Below are 20,239 nucleotides of genomic sequence, written 5' to 3'. Positions count from 1 at the left end.
AACTCTTGTTAACTTTTCTACGTCAGGTCAGTCTCGTCATCCGGCTGAGGTGATGACAGAGGAGGAGTTAGTGCCACTAACGTTTGATTTAAAGGCACCAGCTGTGTGAATTTACCAGTTTACTCCAGCTATGGTCCCTTTTAAATTTCAGTGGACAGGACTAAAACACAGCTATGAAATATAATTTCAAGTATATGGAAAAGGTCTGAACTCAGCGTGCTGCAGGGGAAGCACAATTCATTTTAGTAGTTTTGGTTTTGGTTATGATTTAAATGATCTAATAAATGTCTGAACAGTTTAAGGGAACATGGAAATGTATTTTTGCATTAGATTCGCCTTGAATGTCTAATTCAGGCAGGTGACTTTAAAGCCATTAGGTGTTTGAAACACAGAAGATACAGTAATGTTCCAAGAAGTGTCAATTCAATGCTAAGACAGAAGGACATCAGCAAGAAAACTGGAGTGACAAGTTTCACTGCAACTTATAATGCAATTTCCAAATTATTTAAAGTCCTTTATATTGCTGGGGAAAAGATTATTCACATTAAGAACATTTGAAGTGCATTCACGCCAAGTACAGACTATGCACTTCTAATTGAAATAGCAAAAAAAAAAAAAAAACACCAACAACTTCCATCTCAGATTGGGACGACCTCAGTGTGTTAAATGTTAAAGTTCATGACAGAAAAAAAATGGCAAGTATGGCCTAGAAGCCTCTTCCCTCTAAAAAGAATATGTCAGCACAACTTAGGTTTGCAAAGTTGCATGTGAATGAACCACAAGACCTCAGGAGCGATGTCCTCTGAACAGGTGAGACCATGATTAGCCATGATGCAAATTTTTGGAGAAAGCTAAACACAGTATATCAGCAGAAACATGCTGGTTTGAAGGCAGGTCTTATTGGCCTTCTCCTTTGAACTTACAATGACCTATCAGACAATCTATTTTTTTCCTCTCATCTTGTTGGCTATCCTGTGAATTTACATAGTCATTGTGGTTTAGGTGGATCTCATCCAAATATGTTTCTTTAATATGTGTTGTTTTTGCCTTTCTTCCTCGTTCCACTGAAGGTATGACAGGAGTTCAAGTTGTAAAAAAAAGCATTCTTGTTTGTTAATCTGCTCAAAATCTGTCTGTCTGGTGGTTTTCTAGATAGACAGATAGATAGATAGATAGATAGATAGATAGATAGATAGATAGATAGATAGATAGATAGATAGATAGATAGATAGATAGATAGATAGATAGATAGATAGATAGATAGATAGATAGATAGATAGATAGATAGATAGATAGATAGATAGATAGATAGATAGATAGATAGATAGATAGATAGATAGATAGATAGATAGATAGATAGATAGATAGATAGATAGATAGATAGATAGATAGATAGATGGATAGATAGATAGATAGATAGATAGATAGATAGATAGATAGATAGATAGATGTGCTTTTGACTGTAATGATATTTGTTTTACCTGCGTTGTCTCGCCTCTTTTATCCACCCTCTTTTCTTTTTCTCCCCTCCCTGGCTTTGCATGCCAGCTTCCAATTGTGAACATACATCTACATACATAGCAACCGCTTCAATGGATTTGACGTACAAACCCCGCCCGTGGGCTGTCCCTTGCGGAGGCATTATATTAAAGCAAGACCAGTGTCTCGGGAGACAGATCTGTTTTCTACAGCTCCACACTGACGCTCAGGGTGCCTGCAAGCACTTCTACACATCATAAACATTCCGACACAGCTGACAGGACAACTCCACCTGCTCTGCTGATCAGCTGCGACGCAAGTTCTGACTTTTCTTCATTTTTGATTGGGGGAAATGAAACTTGAGGTTTTCTCCGCGCACCACTTTGTGAAGAAGCCACTGGAGCTGTGCATGGAGCCAGAAGGAGGGCTTCCCTCTCCTCTGTCCGGAGACGAGCTGGGCTCCGACGGGGACTGCGTGGCCAACAGCCCGGCACCTGTCACTCAAAGCAGCGAGGGCGGCAAAGGGAAACCCTACACCCGCAGACCAAAGCCCCCTTACTCCTACATCGCCCTCATCGCCATGGCCATCCGGGAGTCCAGCAGCGGTCGCCTGACACTGGCAGAGATCAACGACTATCTGATGAAGAAGTTCCCGTTCTTCCGCGGCAGCTACACGGGCTGGAGGAACTCCGTGCGTCACAACCTGTCACTCAACGACTGCTTCCTCAAAGTCCTCCGGGACCCCTCCCGGCCCTGGGGCAAGGACAACTACTGGATGCTGAACCCGCACAGCGAGTACACCTTCGCTGATGGGGTGTTCCGGCGCAGGAGGAAGCGCATCGCCAAGAAGGGTCCTAAAGAGCAGGAGAGCCCGGACATGCTGAGTGGGAACACCCGGCTCCCCGCCCCTGAGGAGAGAGTGGGGGTCAAGTTCTCCAGCTCCTTCGCCATCGACAGCATCCTCAGCACGCCGTTCAAAAGGAGAGAGGAGCACCACCCTGACGCACAGAACCCCACCCCACGGATGTACTGGCCCCCAGGGGCCCACACACTGCCTTACGCTCTGAACTATTCGGTCCAGCATACGTATCTTTCCGAGGCGGCGTACAGCAGAACCGAGCCCGGTAGGGATCCGTACCTGCAGGCAACAGCCGCTGGCAGGGCCGCACCTGACGCCGCCTTCAAGGTGCCCAGCAGAGCCCGAGGCTTCCACATAGACTCCCTGCTGTCATAAAAACACATAGACTGCTCCTAGATGGGCGTTCCCATCGCCCCCAGCGCTTTACTTATTTAACTGTACGGGACTCATAGTGACCAAACTACTGTAGAGTCGAAAGCAAACGCTTTGTGTTGTCAACATAGATCTGGTGACAAACTAAAAACATTGTCATCAGGTTTTTCTTTTGTGTGTGTGAGTGTGTGCGCGTGTTAGTTGTGTTTGTCATCATGTATTCACGGTTCGTTGGTCATTTCCTTAGTTTCTTAAAAAATAAATCTGTCGCTTTATTTATATTTTCATGTTTTGTATGAACTGCTGTAATGTATAATATGTATAATATATTAAATATTGACGACGCCGCATTTATGCGGCTGCACGAGAAAATGCATGGAAACATGAAAAGGTTTTCCAAAGGCTGATTGATTGGACGGTTGATTGATAGATGCATGCTTGGTATTTTTATGAATAAAAAACATGAAACAATGGGACCCTGCTGTTGATGACTTTTCCATTAAAGAAATCAAAGAAAATTGGGATGGGGGATATTTGAAGAAGAACAGGTGCAAATGGGAGGGAGTTGTAGATGAAACACCTGCTGCAAAATCACATCATGTTAGTGTTTAATAATGCTGGGTACCAACCTTTAAATCATGTGAGTTTAATTTAGTACAAACAAACGTTATGCCCACTTTAGCGTTTTCGGAGAGAAAAGAAAAAAAAACGAGAGGAAAATACAACAGGAACAACATTAAAAATATGAAACCAATATTAAACATAACCACAGTGACGTTTTAAATTATTAAATTGCTCTGTTATTATATAGAGTCTGCCCAGCACACACTGAGGCCGTGATGCATCACAATATATATCTGCGCTGTTTATCTGAGAGGACAATTATTTGTTATAACAAATAATTCTGAACAGCGCATTTCAAACAAGCAACGCTGTTTGCTTTCAGGGCCGCAGCAAATCAGATCTGTCTCAGACTAGACGTCTACATCCTAAAATAAAGCAGTTTGTGATCATTTCCTAATCCAGAAGAACACATTAGAACATTTTAATTAAATGATCACTGCTGTTAGTATTTTTTTGCCATGATAGAACATGGAATATACTCTAATACTTTAATTATAATGTGATGAAATCGGTACATACTATTTTTTAAACTGGAATACACAGGATTATTTTTTTAAAGATAATTTGTTAACCATTAAAATATTGAATTAGATGTCTGCGCTGTGGAATGCGTCACATCCAGTATAAAAAAAGGGGGGAAAAAATGACTTGTTTGTTTTATCCTGTTCTGCTTTAGAGAAGTATCCACGCCCACGTCCCGCAGTTTGTTAAAAGTTTCTGACCAGAGGGGGCTCAGTTGTTCTCTACGGCCCTGAAACCGACATTCCAAACAAACAAACAAAAAAACATCCAAGAAAGAGTCTTCTTAGAAACAACTGGTAGAATTGAATGCAGAAATCAACAATACCTGGCAATGAACTCATCTATTACGAAGTGATCACTCCCCATGCAGAAGTTTAATTAAGTTATACCGTAAAAAAACAACAAAGCTCATCTCAAATACAAACAGGTCCGATTCACATTCACTTACATACAAACTCAAAACTGTACAAATTCCGTTCAAATCATCCCAGTACCGTCAATCTTTGTTTTTCTCAGAATTATAGTTGCGCCTCTAAGTTCTCAAGGTTTGATGTGAAATCAGCAGCAACCCAACTAAATCAAATTAATCACCCTGTGGACCTTTCATTTAATTATTTTAGATACCATTTTAGGATAAATTAAATAACCGGAATTTCAGCACCAAAGTGAGAAAAGAATAAAAGAAATTCAATGCAGCATTATAAATATTCGAGTTCACCTCCATCAATAAAACACTAAATAAAACAAGGGTTATTTTAAAGCATTTATGTGTATTTAGAAAAAAAATGGAATAAAATATCAGGTTTTTTGTTTTTACATGCTTTTACTTTAAAGCATAAATGGGAACAGATTTTGTCTTTAAATTTATCTACGAGATAAAAATATTCACAAGGGCTTTAAAAACATATCTTTGAACAATTAGTGTGACGTTATTTATGTTAAGGGCCCAAATGCTTATTTCATTCCGCAGTTCACTTATACTCACAAACTTCACAAACTTCAAACCAGCTGAGAACTGAACAGATGCCAATGGGAGGAAGAGAAGCGCGCCAGGTGACAGGTGAGACTTCTCTGTTTGCAGGGACAATGCTGCAACCTGCAGGTGAAACACCGGAACAGCACACCTGTCTGAGGTGCAGTCACGTGACTTGAAACGTTGACAGCGTCTCACGCGGTTAGCACCTTTTTTTTTTTTTTGCTGCTAATGCGCATGCTTCAAATTTTGCATCCCTGTCTTCGCTGAACACGAGGCCTAATCGGGCTCCAAATGAGAGGCACTGAAGATTAAAACTGAACTGTAAAGCAGGCACAATGTTAGGAAGTCCAAACAGTCTGTCACTCCGGCCAAAGTGAACCGCGTCTGACCTCCCAGAGTCCTGCAGAGGCAGCTCCAAAGCTCCCTGCACCACCGCAGGAAACACAAGCAGAGAGGCAAGACAAAAGCATAGCAGCCAAACAAATATTACACTACTTCCCACAAGGCCTGAACATACTGTATTTTACTGTATTAGTTCTAAGTAAAATAATAAAAATGTGGGGCAATTTAATGCACGTAATAACTACTGTTTCTTTATTTGGCTTTAAGTTATGATAAATAGATAGAAACAAATTATAGCGTGGCCATAAAAACAGACAAGCTGTCATTCTGATGGAACGGTGCTCATTTTGGGTCCCCAGCCATCATATAATACAAGTCCGGAACGCTCCATCCCCAAAACGTCTGCATAGTTATGATAGTTGTGATATTTCCGACAGACCAAATTAGAACCGAAATGAAGCTGTGGTCCGCAAAAAGCGGCCGGATCAGCGTCTTCAAAGCGGGCCCTCAGAACAAAGATTCCCTCGGCAAACCGAGGCATCCTGATCTCAGCGGGGGTCATAAGTTTTTTTGATGTCGCAGGAAATTTCTGGAGCCGTTTCTGGTGTGTGTGCGTGTGTGTGTGTGTGTGTGTGTGTGTGTGTGTGTGTGTGTGTGTGTGTATCGTTGTGGGAAACTGATTTTTATCCACATGCACAGCCTTTTGTTTTGTAAAGTGCAAAGGTTGGTGAAGCGGGTGTGTGTTTGGAAACATCTACACGTTTAAGGGCCTCAAAGGATAAACGAACATTTGAGGGCACGAAATTAATCAGAGTATATGTTTAATTGTTATGCTGATAACTTCTGTGAAGGTTTATTTGGATAAAACAAATCTCACTTTATGGCTTTTTGATTCTTTTGTGTTTATGACCACTCCGCTGAAGCGCAGGACGTTGATATTACCTTTATGGGATATGGAACTCCATCATGTCGGACAAATCTGTGTGTGATGTTTCCATAGGAGCGGAAACTGTCGACGCCCGCTCGCCTAATTTCGCTTTTCTCTCTCTAATGAACGCGGGGCCCCGGGGACAAGCTGCGGCCCCGGGGCGGTAAACTGACACTGGTGCGCTGTGTGTGGTATCCAGGGCCGGGCTTGATGGAAAAAGCCTGCTTCCACTCATGTCAAAGTCATTTACTCAGAGCAGCCCACTCCCCCACTCCACTTACACACGCACGGTAAAGACCACCACCTCCAATTCGTCCCTCTGCACTCCGGCACCGCCACTATTTGTTTTTGTTATCCTCTGGATCATTTTGGGAGGAAATTATGTGCAAGATAATACAAATAACTCACAGTTATAGACAATCTTCAGAAATGGGGACGCATTGTATGTTCTGAGCTCTGTGACAGATTTTTTGAGATATTGTGGTGCGATATGCTTTATGGCTCAAATTGCGTCATTTAAAAATGAGGGGTATTTTTTACCTTGTGCGGAAGGCGTGTGGCGCTGTTGATTGGGATGTCTGGGGCAGGTTTGATAAATCGCTTATTTGCGTAGAGTCCAGGCTTGGGGAGAAGAGGTGGGAGGGAAAAAGAAGACAAGGAGTGGAGAGAATGTGAGGCGCTCACATTGCTCGAAACTGCAAGTGGACTAGGGCCAGATCTGGCGTTGGTGTGGGAGGGGTCGAGGGAGGCTGTTTTCGTCACTGAGAGTGAAGTTGAGGAGAAAGGGTGGGGGCTCCCACAGAGAGAAGAGAGATTTGTGAAACGATAGGTGGTCGGGATTTGTTTGTCTGGACTCTTGCGTGCAATAAGACCCAGGGTTTTTTTGTGCTTCCTTCATTGAGGAGGTCGATGGCCACCCGGCGCGTCACACAGCGCCACTTAGCGCCGGTGTGACACCCAGTGGAGCCCTGGACACTCAGTCTCCAGTGGATAACCAACTCCCCCCACTCTCCCTTCCTCTTCCTCTCTCTGTCAGCGCGTAGCCACCGTGCGTTCTGCATGCGTCAAAGAAGCACTGTGCGTAACGGGAGAGTCGTGCGTAACTGGAGACAGAATTCACTCCATTTTGCGCTCAGATTCTGGGGACCACTGGTGGTGCAGCGCCCACTGACCGCTGAAACTCTGCATATATTTTGCTCCTGAGCCTTTTCTCCCTCCCTCTCTCTTTTATCTACGCCAACTGTACGTCAGAGCTGACATGACAACCGAGACCACTCAGCAGCAGCTGGACCCTCCGCCTCTTCTGAGATCCAGCCCGACGTCCGGCGTCCTGCACCCCGCCATGCTGAGCCCACAGGCCGCCACGGAAAGCGCTTCTGCGAGCGCCAAAGGAAAGAAGAGCAGTTCGGGTTTGAGGCGACCAGAAAAGCCGCCGTACTCCTACATCGCTCTCATCGTCATGGCAATACAAAGCTCACCCACCAAACGGCTGACCCTCAGTGAGATCTACCAGTTCCTACAGGCTCGCTTCCCGTTCTTCAGGGGTTCGTATCAGGGCTGGAAGAACTCAGTCCGACACAATTTGTCACTGAACGAGTGCTTCATCAAGCTACCCAAAGGACTAGGCCGGCCTGGAAAAGGCCACTACTGGACCATCGATCCGGGCAGCGAGTTCATGTTCGAAGAGGGTTCGTTTCGACGTAGACCTAGAGGCTTCAGGAGGAAATGCCAAGCATTGAAGCCCATGTACAGGATGATGAACGGCATCGGCTTCGGCACCTCCATTCTCCCGCAGAGCTTCGACTTCCAGGCTCCATCCGCCACCCTCGCCTGTCACAGCAACAGCTACAACCTGGACATGATGAGCAATTCGATGACTGGAGGATACGACGGCCTGAGCGGGGGCCACCACGTCCCCCACATGTCCCCCAGCCCCGGATCTACGTACATGGCGAGCTGTCCCGTCCCTCCGAGTGGGGAGTACGGGCCGGACAGCAGCAGCAGCCCCGTCCCGTCTTCTCCTGCCATGGCCAGCGCGCTGGACGGACACTCCCCGTACGCCTCCACGTCGGCGCACTGGGCTTCCTCCGCCGGGTCCCATTACATCAAACAGCAGCCCCTGGCCTCCAGCAGCCCGGCATCCTCTGGTTTACACTCCGGCATGTCGCCTTATTCTTTGGAGCAGAGTTACCTCCACCAGAACGGCAGAGACAGCCACTCAGCTGACATTTCAGGTACCAAAACCAAAACCAGCTCATGGCTCAAACTGGGGAGCATTAAACCAGTCTGATATGGCCAAGTACAAGTGGAAAATAAATTTAATATCTTTAAACCTCTCATTTAAATTTTATTTGCAGGAGAAATTCCAGTCCAAAGAAGAAGCATGTAGCTTCAACATGATAACTAACAAATAATACACAGAATACCAACGTTTATCTGAATGGTGGTGATTTTGTCCATTTAAGATAATAGATTCGTAGTTTAGAATAATGTAGTTTAATTTCCCTCACATTTTTCATTTGGATTTTGGGATCCGAATGTTTTTTTTTGTTTTTTTCCTGCAAAGTATAATTATTAGCATTACAGTTATTGTAAGGTGATTAGAAATGGATTAAATTACAACCTAAAACCCCTCATCAGCGTGCATGAAACGTCTAATAAAATAACGTTTTAAAACACTCTTTGGTCATTGACTAAATAAAAAAGTTAAATCCTAGAGTCTGCGTCCTGCAAAGGTTGCAGGATTACTTTTTTAACTGCCGTCAATTCGCCAGTAGTTAATAAAATAAAGAAAAGCTTTTTGCTTCTCCAGCTCACCCTCATTTACTTTAACAGAACAGAGTAAAGCTTTACTAAAGTCTGGGGATTTCCCGGGGGTGAGCGAACCGCGCTGGAGCCCAGAAAGGGTCCCAGAGGTTAACAAAACAAAGCTTGTGCAGCTCGGACCACACCGGCGGTGGATTTAAACCGCGGCGCATCCGCCTTGTTCTGCTTTACGCAGAGGCTGAGTGGAGGATGCAGGCTGCAGAGTAACGGTGCTGTCAGTCACACAGGCTGCTGGGTTGTGTGTGAAAACGGGCGTAGAGCAGCAAACTGTGGCTTGCTGCCTCACCCCTGAAAAACACTCACATCTGGAGTCCTTATGACCCCCGATGAAACCTCCTCATTTATTGTTTCTGTTTCTGGAAATAGAGGGTTCACTTTTAGACCCCAAAATGACGGCCACCAGAATCAGGTTTAAAAAAGGAAATGTCGCTGAGTTGGGGACCTCAAGGGAAATTGTCTCAAATGTATTTTCCCTAATTCATATCAAAGGGATGAAAATAAATGAAATAAACCAGCGGGAACTATCTCACATAAAGATAATCAGATATGTTAATGAGCTTCCTTAGGAAGTCTTATTTTTACTGTAATTTTAAACTTGAATTAAAAAAACAATGTTTGGATGGTAGGATCCACTTGATATCCTATAAAAAAACATTTTACATAACTTTTAAAGTTCAATCCAAGTAATAATAATACAATTTGGGACCGACTTTACTGCTGCATAATCAGTATAAATAATGCATGCATGTTGATCCTACTCCTGCTTATGGAAAACCTTTTTTCTCAGCCATTCTTCTCACACTAATTGTCAGTTTTGTCCCGGAGAACATTGGCACATATGTAAATATTCACTTATAGATTCCATAACGACAATTAATAGAATAAATAATAAAAGAACAAAAACTCTTGCATGGGTGGAAACTTTGTTAAAAATAAATATTTTCCGAACCTATCTAAGTGTAGCTTCATAGATGAAGAGAAATTGCCTCGTTTAATTATTATTATCATAAAAATGTTCTGGATCAGGTTCATTTTTATTCTTATTATTCTTTTTTTTTTAAGAGATTAGAAAATCACCGTAGGCAACTAACGAGAAAGATTCCTGAATCTTTGAATGATTAAAAACATTTGAGTTTTATTGTGATCAGGGAAGAAAATTACGCTGGCCATTCAAAAAATAAAAATAACACCCATGTCTAAGATCGTCTTTGTGCAAAGCCCTTTGATGCATTTCTGTGTTGAGGACGGAATACTTAAAGGTCTGCACCCCGTGTCTGTTTCCACAGTGGGCATTCCGCGCTACCAGAGCCACTCCTCGGTGTGCGACAGGAAGGATTTTGTGTTGAACTTTAACGGCATCTCGTCCTTCCACCCCTCGGCCAGCGGATCCTACTATCACCACCACCACCACCACCACCCGCAGAGCGTGTGTCAGGACATCAAACCGTGCGTGATGTGAGCTCGGACTCCCCGCAGAGGGAGGGAGGGGCACCGACGGTCACAGTGAAACTGCAGCTCCGTCGCATCTGAAGAAACAGAAGAAAAAAAAACAGCGGACGTGTCGGGTTTTGAAGGATCCGTGGACGTTTCCGCGTCCACTTTCACGTTTGCCTCTTGAGTGCAACTTAAATATATCTATTTCTGTTTGACTTAAGGAGAAAATGCATTGAAGGAAACAAATGAAGAAACCTCAGAGGCATTTTTAGTAAAACCACTTCGCCTTTATGAACTCTGACGACCTTTCTCCGTCCAAAGAAGCCTCAGAAACACGACTGTTAATGCGTTTGCCCTTGTAACACGCGCAAACTACTTATATCCCATGTAACGATGTTTTTTTGTTTTGTTTTACATTATTTGTATAAGTACACACACAACGCTTAAGACTTCCATGAACTGCAACAAATCTTGCACTTATTGTATAACCATTGCCAACTTTTTTTTTTTTTTTTTGTCTTGTAAAAGGTATCAATAAAGCTGAAATATATTTTAGGATTTAGGCCCCTATCTTTGCAAACACAGGAGTGACAACAGAAATGAGACCCCGACATCAAATAGAGACTGTCACATACACGCAGCGGAGACTCATTCTTCTGGACACTGCAGATATTTAATGTGGGTCAATCGTGTTCAACCTATGCAGAATTTCGTCAAAAAGACGTTATTTTCCGTCTAAACTGCGCGAAAATGTTGCTGAAAAGTGAACGTTGAAAATACGTCAAAATAAAGACGTTTAAATGTCTTTGAAAATTCGTCAGAGTTGATCAAATGGGCTGATTTTTAGGCTCAGCCTTAACTGGACACATAGGCCTAAAACGGCTCAGTTTATAATTTATGGGCAATATAAGGAAAATACCTCCTAGACGTTTGTTAAAGTCAGAAATTCTATCAGCACATCCTACAAATAAAGTTCAACTTACTTAAGAAGTGTAATCGTTATGACAAGTTAAATATAGCGTAATCATAGCGCTCTCAATACTTGTATTTTTTGTGTTAACTGCAGGACTCCTACTCCGACTGGGCTTTACAGGAAAATAAAGTAACACAGGTATATATATATATATATATATATATATATATATATATATATATACATATATATATATATATACACATATATATATATATATATATAAAGTTTCTGGAGAGTTCAGGTTTTCAGGGAGAAGAACAAACTAAACGCTGGTCTTTATTGTTGTCCTTAACATTTGTATTCTTTTTCTTTACTGTTTTTCTGCCATCTCTGATAACAAAAACCTTCGACTATTTTTTTTTTTTTTTTTTTTGATTCATTGCAAATTTCTTTCGCATATTTTTAGACGTTTTTTTCAGATTTGTTGTGGTTACAAAAGAGGCGTTTCAGTGACAAGTATATTAAAATATTAAATAGGCCTACGACTAAGTCTTGAGGGCAGTATTCCTCCTTGTAAAGTGTTTTTACATTTGTATTTTTCCTTGTTTCCATCACGCCGTCTGTCCACAGGGATTTCCAGGTTTTCCCTGCAAACACTAACATTTCTGCAAATGTTCACTGACACTAGGAGCAATTAATCTGATCGTCACCTCTAAAAAATTATCTTTGACTAACTATTTTTTGTATTTAATGTAAATTCTTAACTTTTCACTAGTTATTTTTACCCTCTTAGCAGAATATATAAGAATATTACAGTAATTATATTGAAATTTGGAGTTTTAGCTCTAGGATATGAAGATTTTTAATTTTTGAAGCATTGAGCATTTACAATTGTTTATCAGTTGGTGCATAAATGATAATCTTCAAGCGAAAACAGAAATCTGAACCAAAAATGTGCGCAAAAACAGAGAACATGATCCAAAAACATCAGTACATCAACATTATTAGTGTAATATGAGATTAGCATGAAATGCATTTATATTCTTCGAATAATTCAGTCTAAGACAGATTTTTAAAGGTCGTTATATCATAAAGTTTAAAGTTGTTCTTTCTAAGGTGAGTTCAATTGTGAGATAAATCTGTCATAGTAAAACAAGTGCAGGAAGAAGTTTTAAACAGAGATAATGAATGAAAAAGTGCCTAAAATATGCTCATACCCAAGCTTCTCTTTGTTACCTTCCACAAAAAAGTGTTGTGGAATAAATAAAACGAGTAACCTTTGCACTTTTTCACTTAGCCGACAGATAGACATAAAGGTTAAAATATTTTTGATTTATTTCGTGAACCTCAGGAGGTCAAAACCCTTTTAAAATACGTCCAAAATGAGTTTTTTTTTTTTTTTTTGATTGAATTTAGACACCACTTCTATGACTGTTTGTCAAAAACACCACCAGGCTGTTTTGCACAGCTGGAAGTCTCCATACTGACCATCAAGGGCTGTCAACATCTGCAGACGCCACATAAACACACGAACCACCCGGGGCCCTGGAAATATAAGGACGTGGTATTTTCAGTGTGCAGTAAACATATGAGACTGAAACAGAGCTGCTTCGTCACACAAACACAAAGCAGACGTGGCTTTTTCTCTGGGTTTGCCGCATCACATCTCTAACACAGGTATGCAGATGGTCTATGCTGCCGGTCTAAAGTAAGCTGGCATCTTAAGCTTCTTGCTACATGTGAGAAAGAACGGTTTTCACCGTTACCTCATTGTTTATTTATTTATTTTATTTTAAGTTAAAGTTTTGGGGTTTTTTTGAACCAGGAAAGACATGCCTAAGATCACGTGTGGTAACACTGAAAATGTCAGGATGAGTCAGCTTGAGAAGTTGGCAAAGAATGAATTAGAAAATGCCTAAAAAAAAACCTGCAGGTAAAACTGTATATGGGATGGGAAAAAATGATCGGGCGAAAAATGTGCGCCAAAATCTGATTGTAATTAAATTTCAGTAATCATGATCAAAAATACAGAATGACTCGTTTAAGAACACTATGGTATAGAGAGTGTCATGTTGAACTGGTAAATAAAGTTTCAGAAGATTGTGTGTCTAAAAGAAAGTAAACCTGAGTGATTATTAAGTTATTTCTGATTTTTATCCAAAAGCTTTCCAACATACAAGTTACAAACATTGCTTCTGCAAATGCTGGATTTTTGTGAAGACGCTTTCCCGTTAATTAACAAGGTTCCACTGCCATCTAGTGGCCAAAACCAACAACACAACTGCAAGTGGTGGGGTGACAGAACAAGTCATACAGGTTGAAGCCATTTATATTAAATGCGGATTGATAAACAGAAACACAAATTAAATACTGCAACTATCCTTAAGCAAAGGCAAAATAAAAACCTTTATGCCAGAAAATAATTATCTCGTCTGTTTTGTTGCAACTGACTACCTGACATACTTCAAAAACATAAGTCGAGCCCTAATGCCTGGTTGGGTTGACAACTAGTCTCAGCAACCAAGATCAAACTACATTGATTAAGCTTTTATATATATACAAAAACACATTTACTTACAATATTACACATTAAATTCTTAAAGTGTAAGCACGACCATGAAAAGAAAAAATATATAAAACTGTTTTAAAGTTGACTTTAAAATGCTTTTCCACATATACAGTACAGACCAAAAGTTTGGACACACCTTTTCATTCAAAGAGTTTTCTTTATTTTCATGACTATGAATATTGTAGCTTCACACTGAAGGCATCAAAACTATGAATTAACACATGTGGAATTATATACTGAACAAAAAAGTGTGAAACAACTAAAAATATGTCTTATATTCTAGGTTCTTCAAAGTAGCCACCTTTTGCTTTGATTACTGCTCCGCACACTCTTGGCATTCTGTTGATGAGCTTCAAGAGGTAGTCACCTGAAATGGTTTTCACTTCACAGGTGTGCTCTGTCAGGTTTAATAAGTGGGATTTCAAGCCTTATAAATGGGGTTTGGACCATCAGTTGTGTTGTGCAGGAAGTGGATACGGTACACAGCTGATAGTCCTACTGAATTTGTATTATGGCAAGAAAAAAAGCAGCTAAGCAAAGAAAAATGAGTGGCCATCATTACTTTAAGAAATGAAGGTCAGTCAGTCCGAACAATTGTGAAAACTTTGAAAGTGTCCCCAAGTGCAGTCGCAAAAACCATCAAGCGCTACAAAGAAACTGGCTCTCATGAGGACCGCCCCAGGAAAGGAAGACCAAGAGTCACCTCTGCTGCGGACGATAAGTTCATCCGAGTCACCAGCCTCAGCAATCGCAGGTTAACAGCAGCTCAGATTAGAGAACAGGTCAATGCCACACAGAGTTCTAGCAGCAGACACATCTCTAGAACAACTGTTAAGAGGAGACTGTGTGAATCAGGCCTTCATGGTAAAATAGCTGCTAGGAAACCACTGCTGAGGAAAGGCAACAAGCAGAAGAGACTTGTTTGGGCTAAAGAACACAAGGAATGGACATTAGACCAGTGGAAATCTGTGCTTTGGTCTGATGAGTCCAAGTTTGAGATCTTCGGTTCCAACCACCGTGTCTTTGTGCAGCGCAGAAGAGGTGAACAGGTGGACTCTACATGCCTGGTTCCCACCGTGAAGCATGGAGGAGGAGGTGTGATGGTGTGGGGGTGCTTTGCTGGTGACGCTGTTGGGGATTTATTCAAAATTGAAGGCATACTGAATCAGCATGGCTACCACAGCATCTTGCAGCGGCATGCTATTCCATCCGGTTTGTGTTTAGTTGGACCATCATTTATTTTTCAACAGGACAATGATCCCAAACACACCTCCAGGCTGTGTAAGGGCTATTTGACCAAGAAGGAGAGTGATAGGGTGCTGCGCCAGATGACCTGGCCTTCACAGTCACCGGACCTGAACCCAATCAAGATGGTTTGGGGTGAGCTGGACCGCAGAGTGAAGGCAAAAGGTCCAACAAGTGCTAAGCATCTCTGGGAACTCCTTCAAGACTGTTGGAAAACCATTTCAGGTGACTACCTCTTGAAGCTCATCAACAGAATGCCAAGAGTGTGCGGAGCAGTAATCAAAGCAAAAGGTGGCTACTTTGAAGAACCTAGAATATAAGACATATTTTTAGTTGTTTCACACTTTTTTGTTCAGTATATGATTCCACATGTGTTAATTCATAGTTTTGATGCCTTCAGTGTGAAGCTACAATATTCATAGTCATGAAAATGAAGAAAACTCTTTGAATGAGAAGGTGTGTCCAAACTTTTGGTCTGTACTGTACATCCCCTATAATTCAAGGGAAAGGTAAACAAATGTATTACAGGAGCAAAAAAAAAAATGAAATGAAATGAAAATATACATGGGGTGGGGCAGTTGGTAACGTTTTTGCCTTGAAACCTGGGGTCTTTCTACATGGAGTTTGTGCATGCTTGGGTTCTCTCCAGGTACTCCGGCTTCCTCCCACAGTCCAAAAGCACGACTGTTGGGTTACAGGGTTTTTCTGAATTGCCGTTAGATTTGAATGGATGTGTGCATGGTTGTGTGTCTCTGTGTTGCCCTGTGATGGACTGGCGACCTGTCCTGGGTGTACCTTGCCTTTTGCCTGTAGACCGCTGGAGATAGGCACCAGCTCTCCCACAACTTTGTACGGAAGAAGCGGGTATAGAAAATGGATGGATGGATGAAAAGCTACATATAACCTGCTTGCATCAACGTATGTGTAGGACCTAAAATAATAATTTATAGAACTACCCCTTGATTCCGTTCACACATGCCAAGCAGTCAGTAAATTTGCTAAACCTCAATAAAAGTTCAGCTGTCGTTCATTAATTTTTTTATTAATGTCCCCTGTAAGACCACATTGGACTGTCATAAAATTGGACAATTCTCCAAAACTGAAGAAAAAACAACCCTGACCCTGGTTGAGAAGTTGCCAAATAGCCAATGGCAACGCTAAAGAAGCTGCACAAATGTCCAACAAGGACTGGTTGTGTTCAGCATGTGGCAAATCCTCTTGTCTCCATATGTTTGGACTAGACATGTCCAACTCCAGTCCTCAAGGGCTGGTGTCCTGCATGTTTCAGATGTTTTTCTGCTCCAGCACATTTGATTCAAATGCTAAAATGACCTATCAGCATGTTATCGCATTGTGCAGAGGCCTGGGTATTCACCATTCATTTGATTCTGGGTTTGTCAGGGTACCCTCTAAAGCATGCAGAACACCAGCACTGAAGGCCTAAAATTGAGCACCAATGGTCTGGACTAAAGAGCAAGGCAAAGCTGAACATGATTAGAGATGTCATTTTTTATCATCATAGTGAGTCCGTGCATACCTCAAAACCAACAAAAGAAGGATTTCATAACAGGAAAGTGAAACCTGGAATAGCCAATGCAGAGTCAGGAGCTAAATATGACAGGAACTCTGTAAATTACCAGCAGAGGGCGGTAGTCACAAGGTTTCCCCGCAAGCTGAGAGAATTTGAGAACTTTAGTAAAAACAAAAAAAGAGTGGGCCAGTTATAATAGGTTGGAATGTGAGCTGCTAATAGTCTCCTACTAAAGACTGACTGAATGTTATTATCTGGTGAAAAAAGTTTGAAATTATTTATCAAAGCTTCATTTTTCAAAGATCACAAAAACCTGCCATTTGAACAAGGGTTTGTAGATGTTTGAGAGCCACCGTATTATTCTTAGAGTAAAACAACATTTTACAAATGCAATAAAAGAGGGAAAGCAATTTAAAGTAAATGATTTAATCAACTTTATTTAAATAAATAAAAGAATAATTAAAATAAGATTCTAAATGCAAACAGTGCATGTGTGTGTGTGTGTTTAAAATATACTCTTATTTAACTTGTAATAAAAAATAGATTCAGCCTGGTTTCAGCTTAGTCAAAAACATTACATTTACATTTACTACATTACTGTTAGACATTACATCATTATTTGATACATTTATTTAAATCACCTTAATCTAGTAAAGATAAAACATTTGATTCCCTGCTGGTTTGATCACAGAACAGTTTCTTGTTTCTATGGTAGCATTTTACTAGAGGGACAGACTGTTAACCAAACATCCAGAAAACATTTATACAAAAATACAGCTTGATTTGCACGCACGGAGGGATATAGGTATTTGATCCTCCAGCAAATCATGATTTTTAACATGGGAGAAAAATCTTTGTTTTCTTGGAGATGGTAAGCAGCATAACACACATCTCAGGATTGGTTTTAGCACACTTATATGTACAGCAACTCCCAACATCTGCTAGCTTTGTTGGCTGCTGCTTGACAGCTTCACTCACTCTGTGACCTATAAGGGCTTGCCTTGGTAGTATTTTTCAGGTCATCGCCTTGCTGGAGGATCCATCCAGGATCCGTTTCATTGTTCTGGCTGGGGAAAGAAAGTTCTTGTCCAACAGATTATGGTACATGACAATGTTCCATGACATCCCAAAGTGGAGAAGTAGTCTTGAAGACAAACTACCTCCCCATCTATGCCTGACTGTGCTTAGTGTTCTTCAGGTCATACTCAATATTTATTTTCCTACAACGACCAGGTTGAGTTGATACGATAGAGCTGGTTTTAGTTTCATCCCACCACAAAACGTTCTCTAAGCCTTCTCTGAATCATTTAGATGTTTACCAGCAAACATAAGATGGTCCTGTACATGTGCATTCCATGGCAGGACTACAATCTTTTCATCCATTGTCTCTTAAACTCATTCTTCAGAATCCCAAGGTATTTCTAGGACAGAAAGGATATTTAATCCCTCCAGAGAGTTCTGTGTCTCCCGTGGGATCTGTTCCTATAGATATTTGCTTTAAAACCCCTCCAAATAATGCGTGCAGAAGATGAACATACTTCTTACTTGCCACCAGAGGACAAAAGATCACTTCAGCTGCTTGTATCTCATTCTGATGCTCTTTCTGAATACCATAGGTGAGGGCTGGAATGCTGATGGTCCAGTCAATTTAATTTTTGTCTCACTTCTGTCATCATGACAGACATGAGCAGCAGCTGCAATCCACCAAACCTGCCTCTGCTCTGTCCCCACAATTCATAAACAAGATAACTCATCTATTTAAATTTATCTATTTGTACAGCACCAATGTCTCTCCCTGGGCTGATGGTCACTTGGGTGTGGAAGGACGAGTCAGATGCTGAAATGGTGGCAGGAAGTTCTTATACCTTTCACATTAACCCTTTATGTATATTTACACTTATTTATATTGTATTTCTCAAAAAGAAGAGAAACATTTCCCCTAAGGTATCAGGAAATCTTCCAGGTTCCTCAAACCACCAGAGACAGCACCACACATCCCTATAAAACATGAGGATTACTTTAGGACTGACATTGTTTTGATATTCAAACATTTTAAGCACAATATTAAGAATGATTGAATAAAACAGATTCATGTCATTGAATAATTTATTACATTGACTTTAAAAGATCTAAGATTTCTCAGACAAGTAAAATGAACTAATTTCCACTATCACTCACCTTCAGCTTTAAGGCCTATCAAGCCCAAAGATTGTAAGACATCCTCTGCGTTGACAGGAGACTGTTGTTCGGCAAAACATACATTTCTTTTTCCATAACACAATGAAAGTCTGTTTGTCATGAAGGCTTTATGCCCTCCTGACTTCTCTAGTGCCTTAATTAGGGGAGCAGACCCCACAGGTTTTGGAATTAATAGCATGCAGTGCCATAAATCTCCATACTATGTTTACTATACCAACACAAATGGGCATTATACCATACTCCGTCGTGTCATATTTTATCACCCCTTTCTGCAATACACTGTACAGTTCAATACCATAATATATTGTACCATAACTTACTGTAATGTGTACCGTACCACAGTGTCTACAAGTATCATTGTCATGGATATAAAATGTTGGTAAGAAGATGGGCCCAAATGCAGAGCAGATGACTGTTCCATTTTAAAGATAAATGTTTATTTTGAAAGACTTACAAAAACCAAGGAATTAGCGCAAATTAAACTGGAAGACATGAGACTGGAGCAAAGGAAAACTGGCAAAGAAGAATCCAGCAAGGAAAGAAAAACCTAACAGGCTTTTAACCTACTGGGAGGGTTGATGAGTGGCATGAGCAGCAGGTATGACTAATGAGGAGTATGTTGCGAAGCCAGGGAAGAACCTAAGCAGGGAAACTGAGAGAAGGTGACAAAGAAACAAGGGAATGGCCACAGATGGAATAAAACAGGACACATGAGAACTAACACAAGGGATTTAAATCAACACATAAAAACATAAGAAAGAAGGAGTGATACAGGATTGCAGAATGACTGTGATGCAGTGATATCATAAAAACAAAGTAAAGACAGCTGCATAAGCAGCAGGAGTCTGTGGTGTGGACAGAGCAGACACGAGGCAAGAGACTCTCTGTATGCGTTGCTCAGCAGGGGATGGTTCACAACAACTTTGCTTTTATCTGAAGCACTAACTGGATTTGAAAAGTCTGCATGAGAATCACAACATAATCTCAGCCCTCTGGAAACATCTCACAGATTGCTCAAGTGGATGCTGGAAGTTGTAAACCACGACTCTTGGGTCCTCTAACTAAAGAGCATGCTCTACAAGGACACAGGGCCTCTGATCTCTGTAGATTGATTTGTATGATGTGCAGAAACCATCCACAATGGGGGTTTGCGGTTGCGTGTTTTTTTGTGTAACTTTGATCTGAAATTGGCTTGAAGTGTTGCATGTTGAGAACGACCTGGCTTCAACTTGTTTGATTCCTGATTTGTTAAGACCTGGAGATATTTGAAATTCAGTCGGCACCTCACACTAGATGTTTTCAAATGTTTGTAGAGTGGCAGTGTGAATGATTTTGCTAAAAATGACTGTCATCTATAATGCCCACAATTTTGTGCCGAACATTGTTTGAAGTATCACTGAGGTCTTAACCTGAACTT

At 41.2% G+C, this 20,239-nt stretch overlaps 2 protein-coding genes across 2 annotated transcripts; both read left to right on the top strand.

Annotated features, from left to right (window-relative positions):
- The first annotated feature begins 1,674 nt into the window (after nt 1-1,674).
- On the top strand, nt 1,675-3,186 carry LOC124874165 (forkhead box protein Q1-like). Its single transcript, XM_047375408.1, has one exon. It carries the CDS (start codon nt 1,832-1,834, stop codon nt 2,711-2,713), a length of 882 nt encoding a protein of 293 aa, XP_047231364.1. The 5' UTR covers nt 1,675-1,831; the 3' UTR covers nt 2,714-3,186.
- A 3,719-nt stretch (nt 3,187-6,905) lies between these two features.
- Nucleotides 6,906-10,917, top strand: LOC124873409 (forkhead box protein F2-like). The gene is made up of 2 exons (XM_047374047.1): nt 6,906-8,336; nt 10,215-10,917. The coding sequence occupies exons 1-2, from the start codon at nt 7,361-7,363 to the stop codon at nt 10,385-10,387; spliced, it is 1,149 nt and encodes a 382-aa protein (XP_047230003.1). The 5' UTR covers nt 6,906-7,360; the 3' UTR covers nt 10,388-10,917.
- The last annotated feature ends 9,322 nt before the right edge of the window (nt 10,918-20,239 follow it).

Source organism: Girardinichthys multiradiatus, chromosome 9 (genome assembly GCF_021462225.1).
Source record: "Girardinichthys multiradiatus isolate DD_20200921_A chromosome 9, DD_fGirMul_XY1, whole genome shotgun sequence".
In the NCBI taxonomy this organism is placed as follows: domain Eukaryota; kingdom Metazoa; phylum Chordata; class Actinopteri; order Cyprinodontiformes; family Goodeidae; genus Girardinichthys; species Girardinichthys multiradiatus.
This window is presented reverse-complemented; position numbering and strand designations above follow the sequence as displayed.

Coding starts and splice junctions, on each gene's coding strand:
- LOC124873409 (XM_047374047.1), top strand. CDS start 7,361: ATGACAACCGAGACCACTCAGCAGCAGCTGGACCCTCCGCCTCTTCTG. Junction 8,337..10,214: donor CCACTCAGCTGACATTTCAG/GTACCAAAACCA, acceptor CTGTTTCCACAG/TGGGCATTCCGCGCTACCAG.
- LOC124874165 (XM_047375408.1), top strand. CDS start 1,832: ATGAAACTTGAGGTTTTCTCCGCGCACCACTTTGTGAAGAAGCCACTG.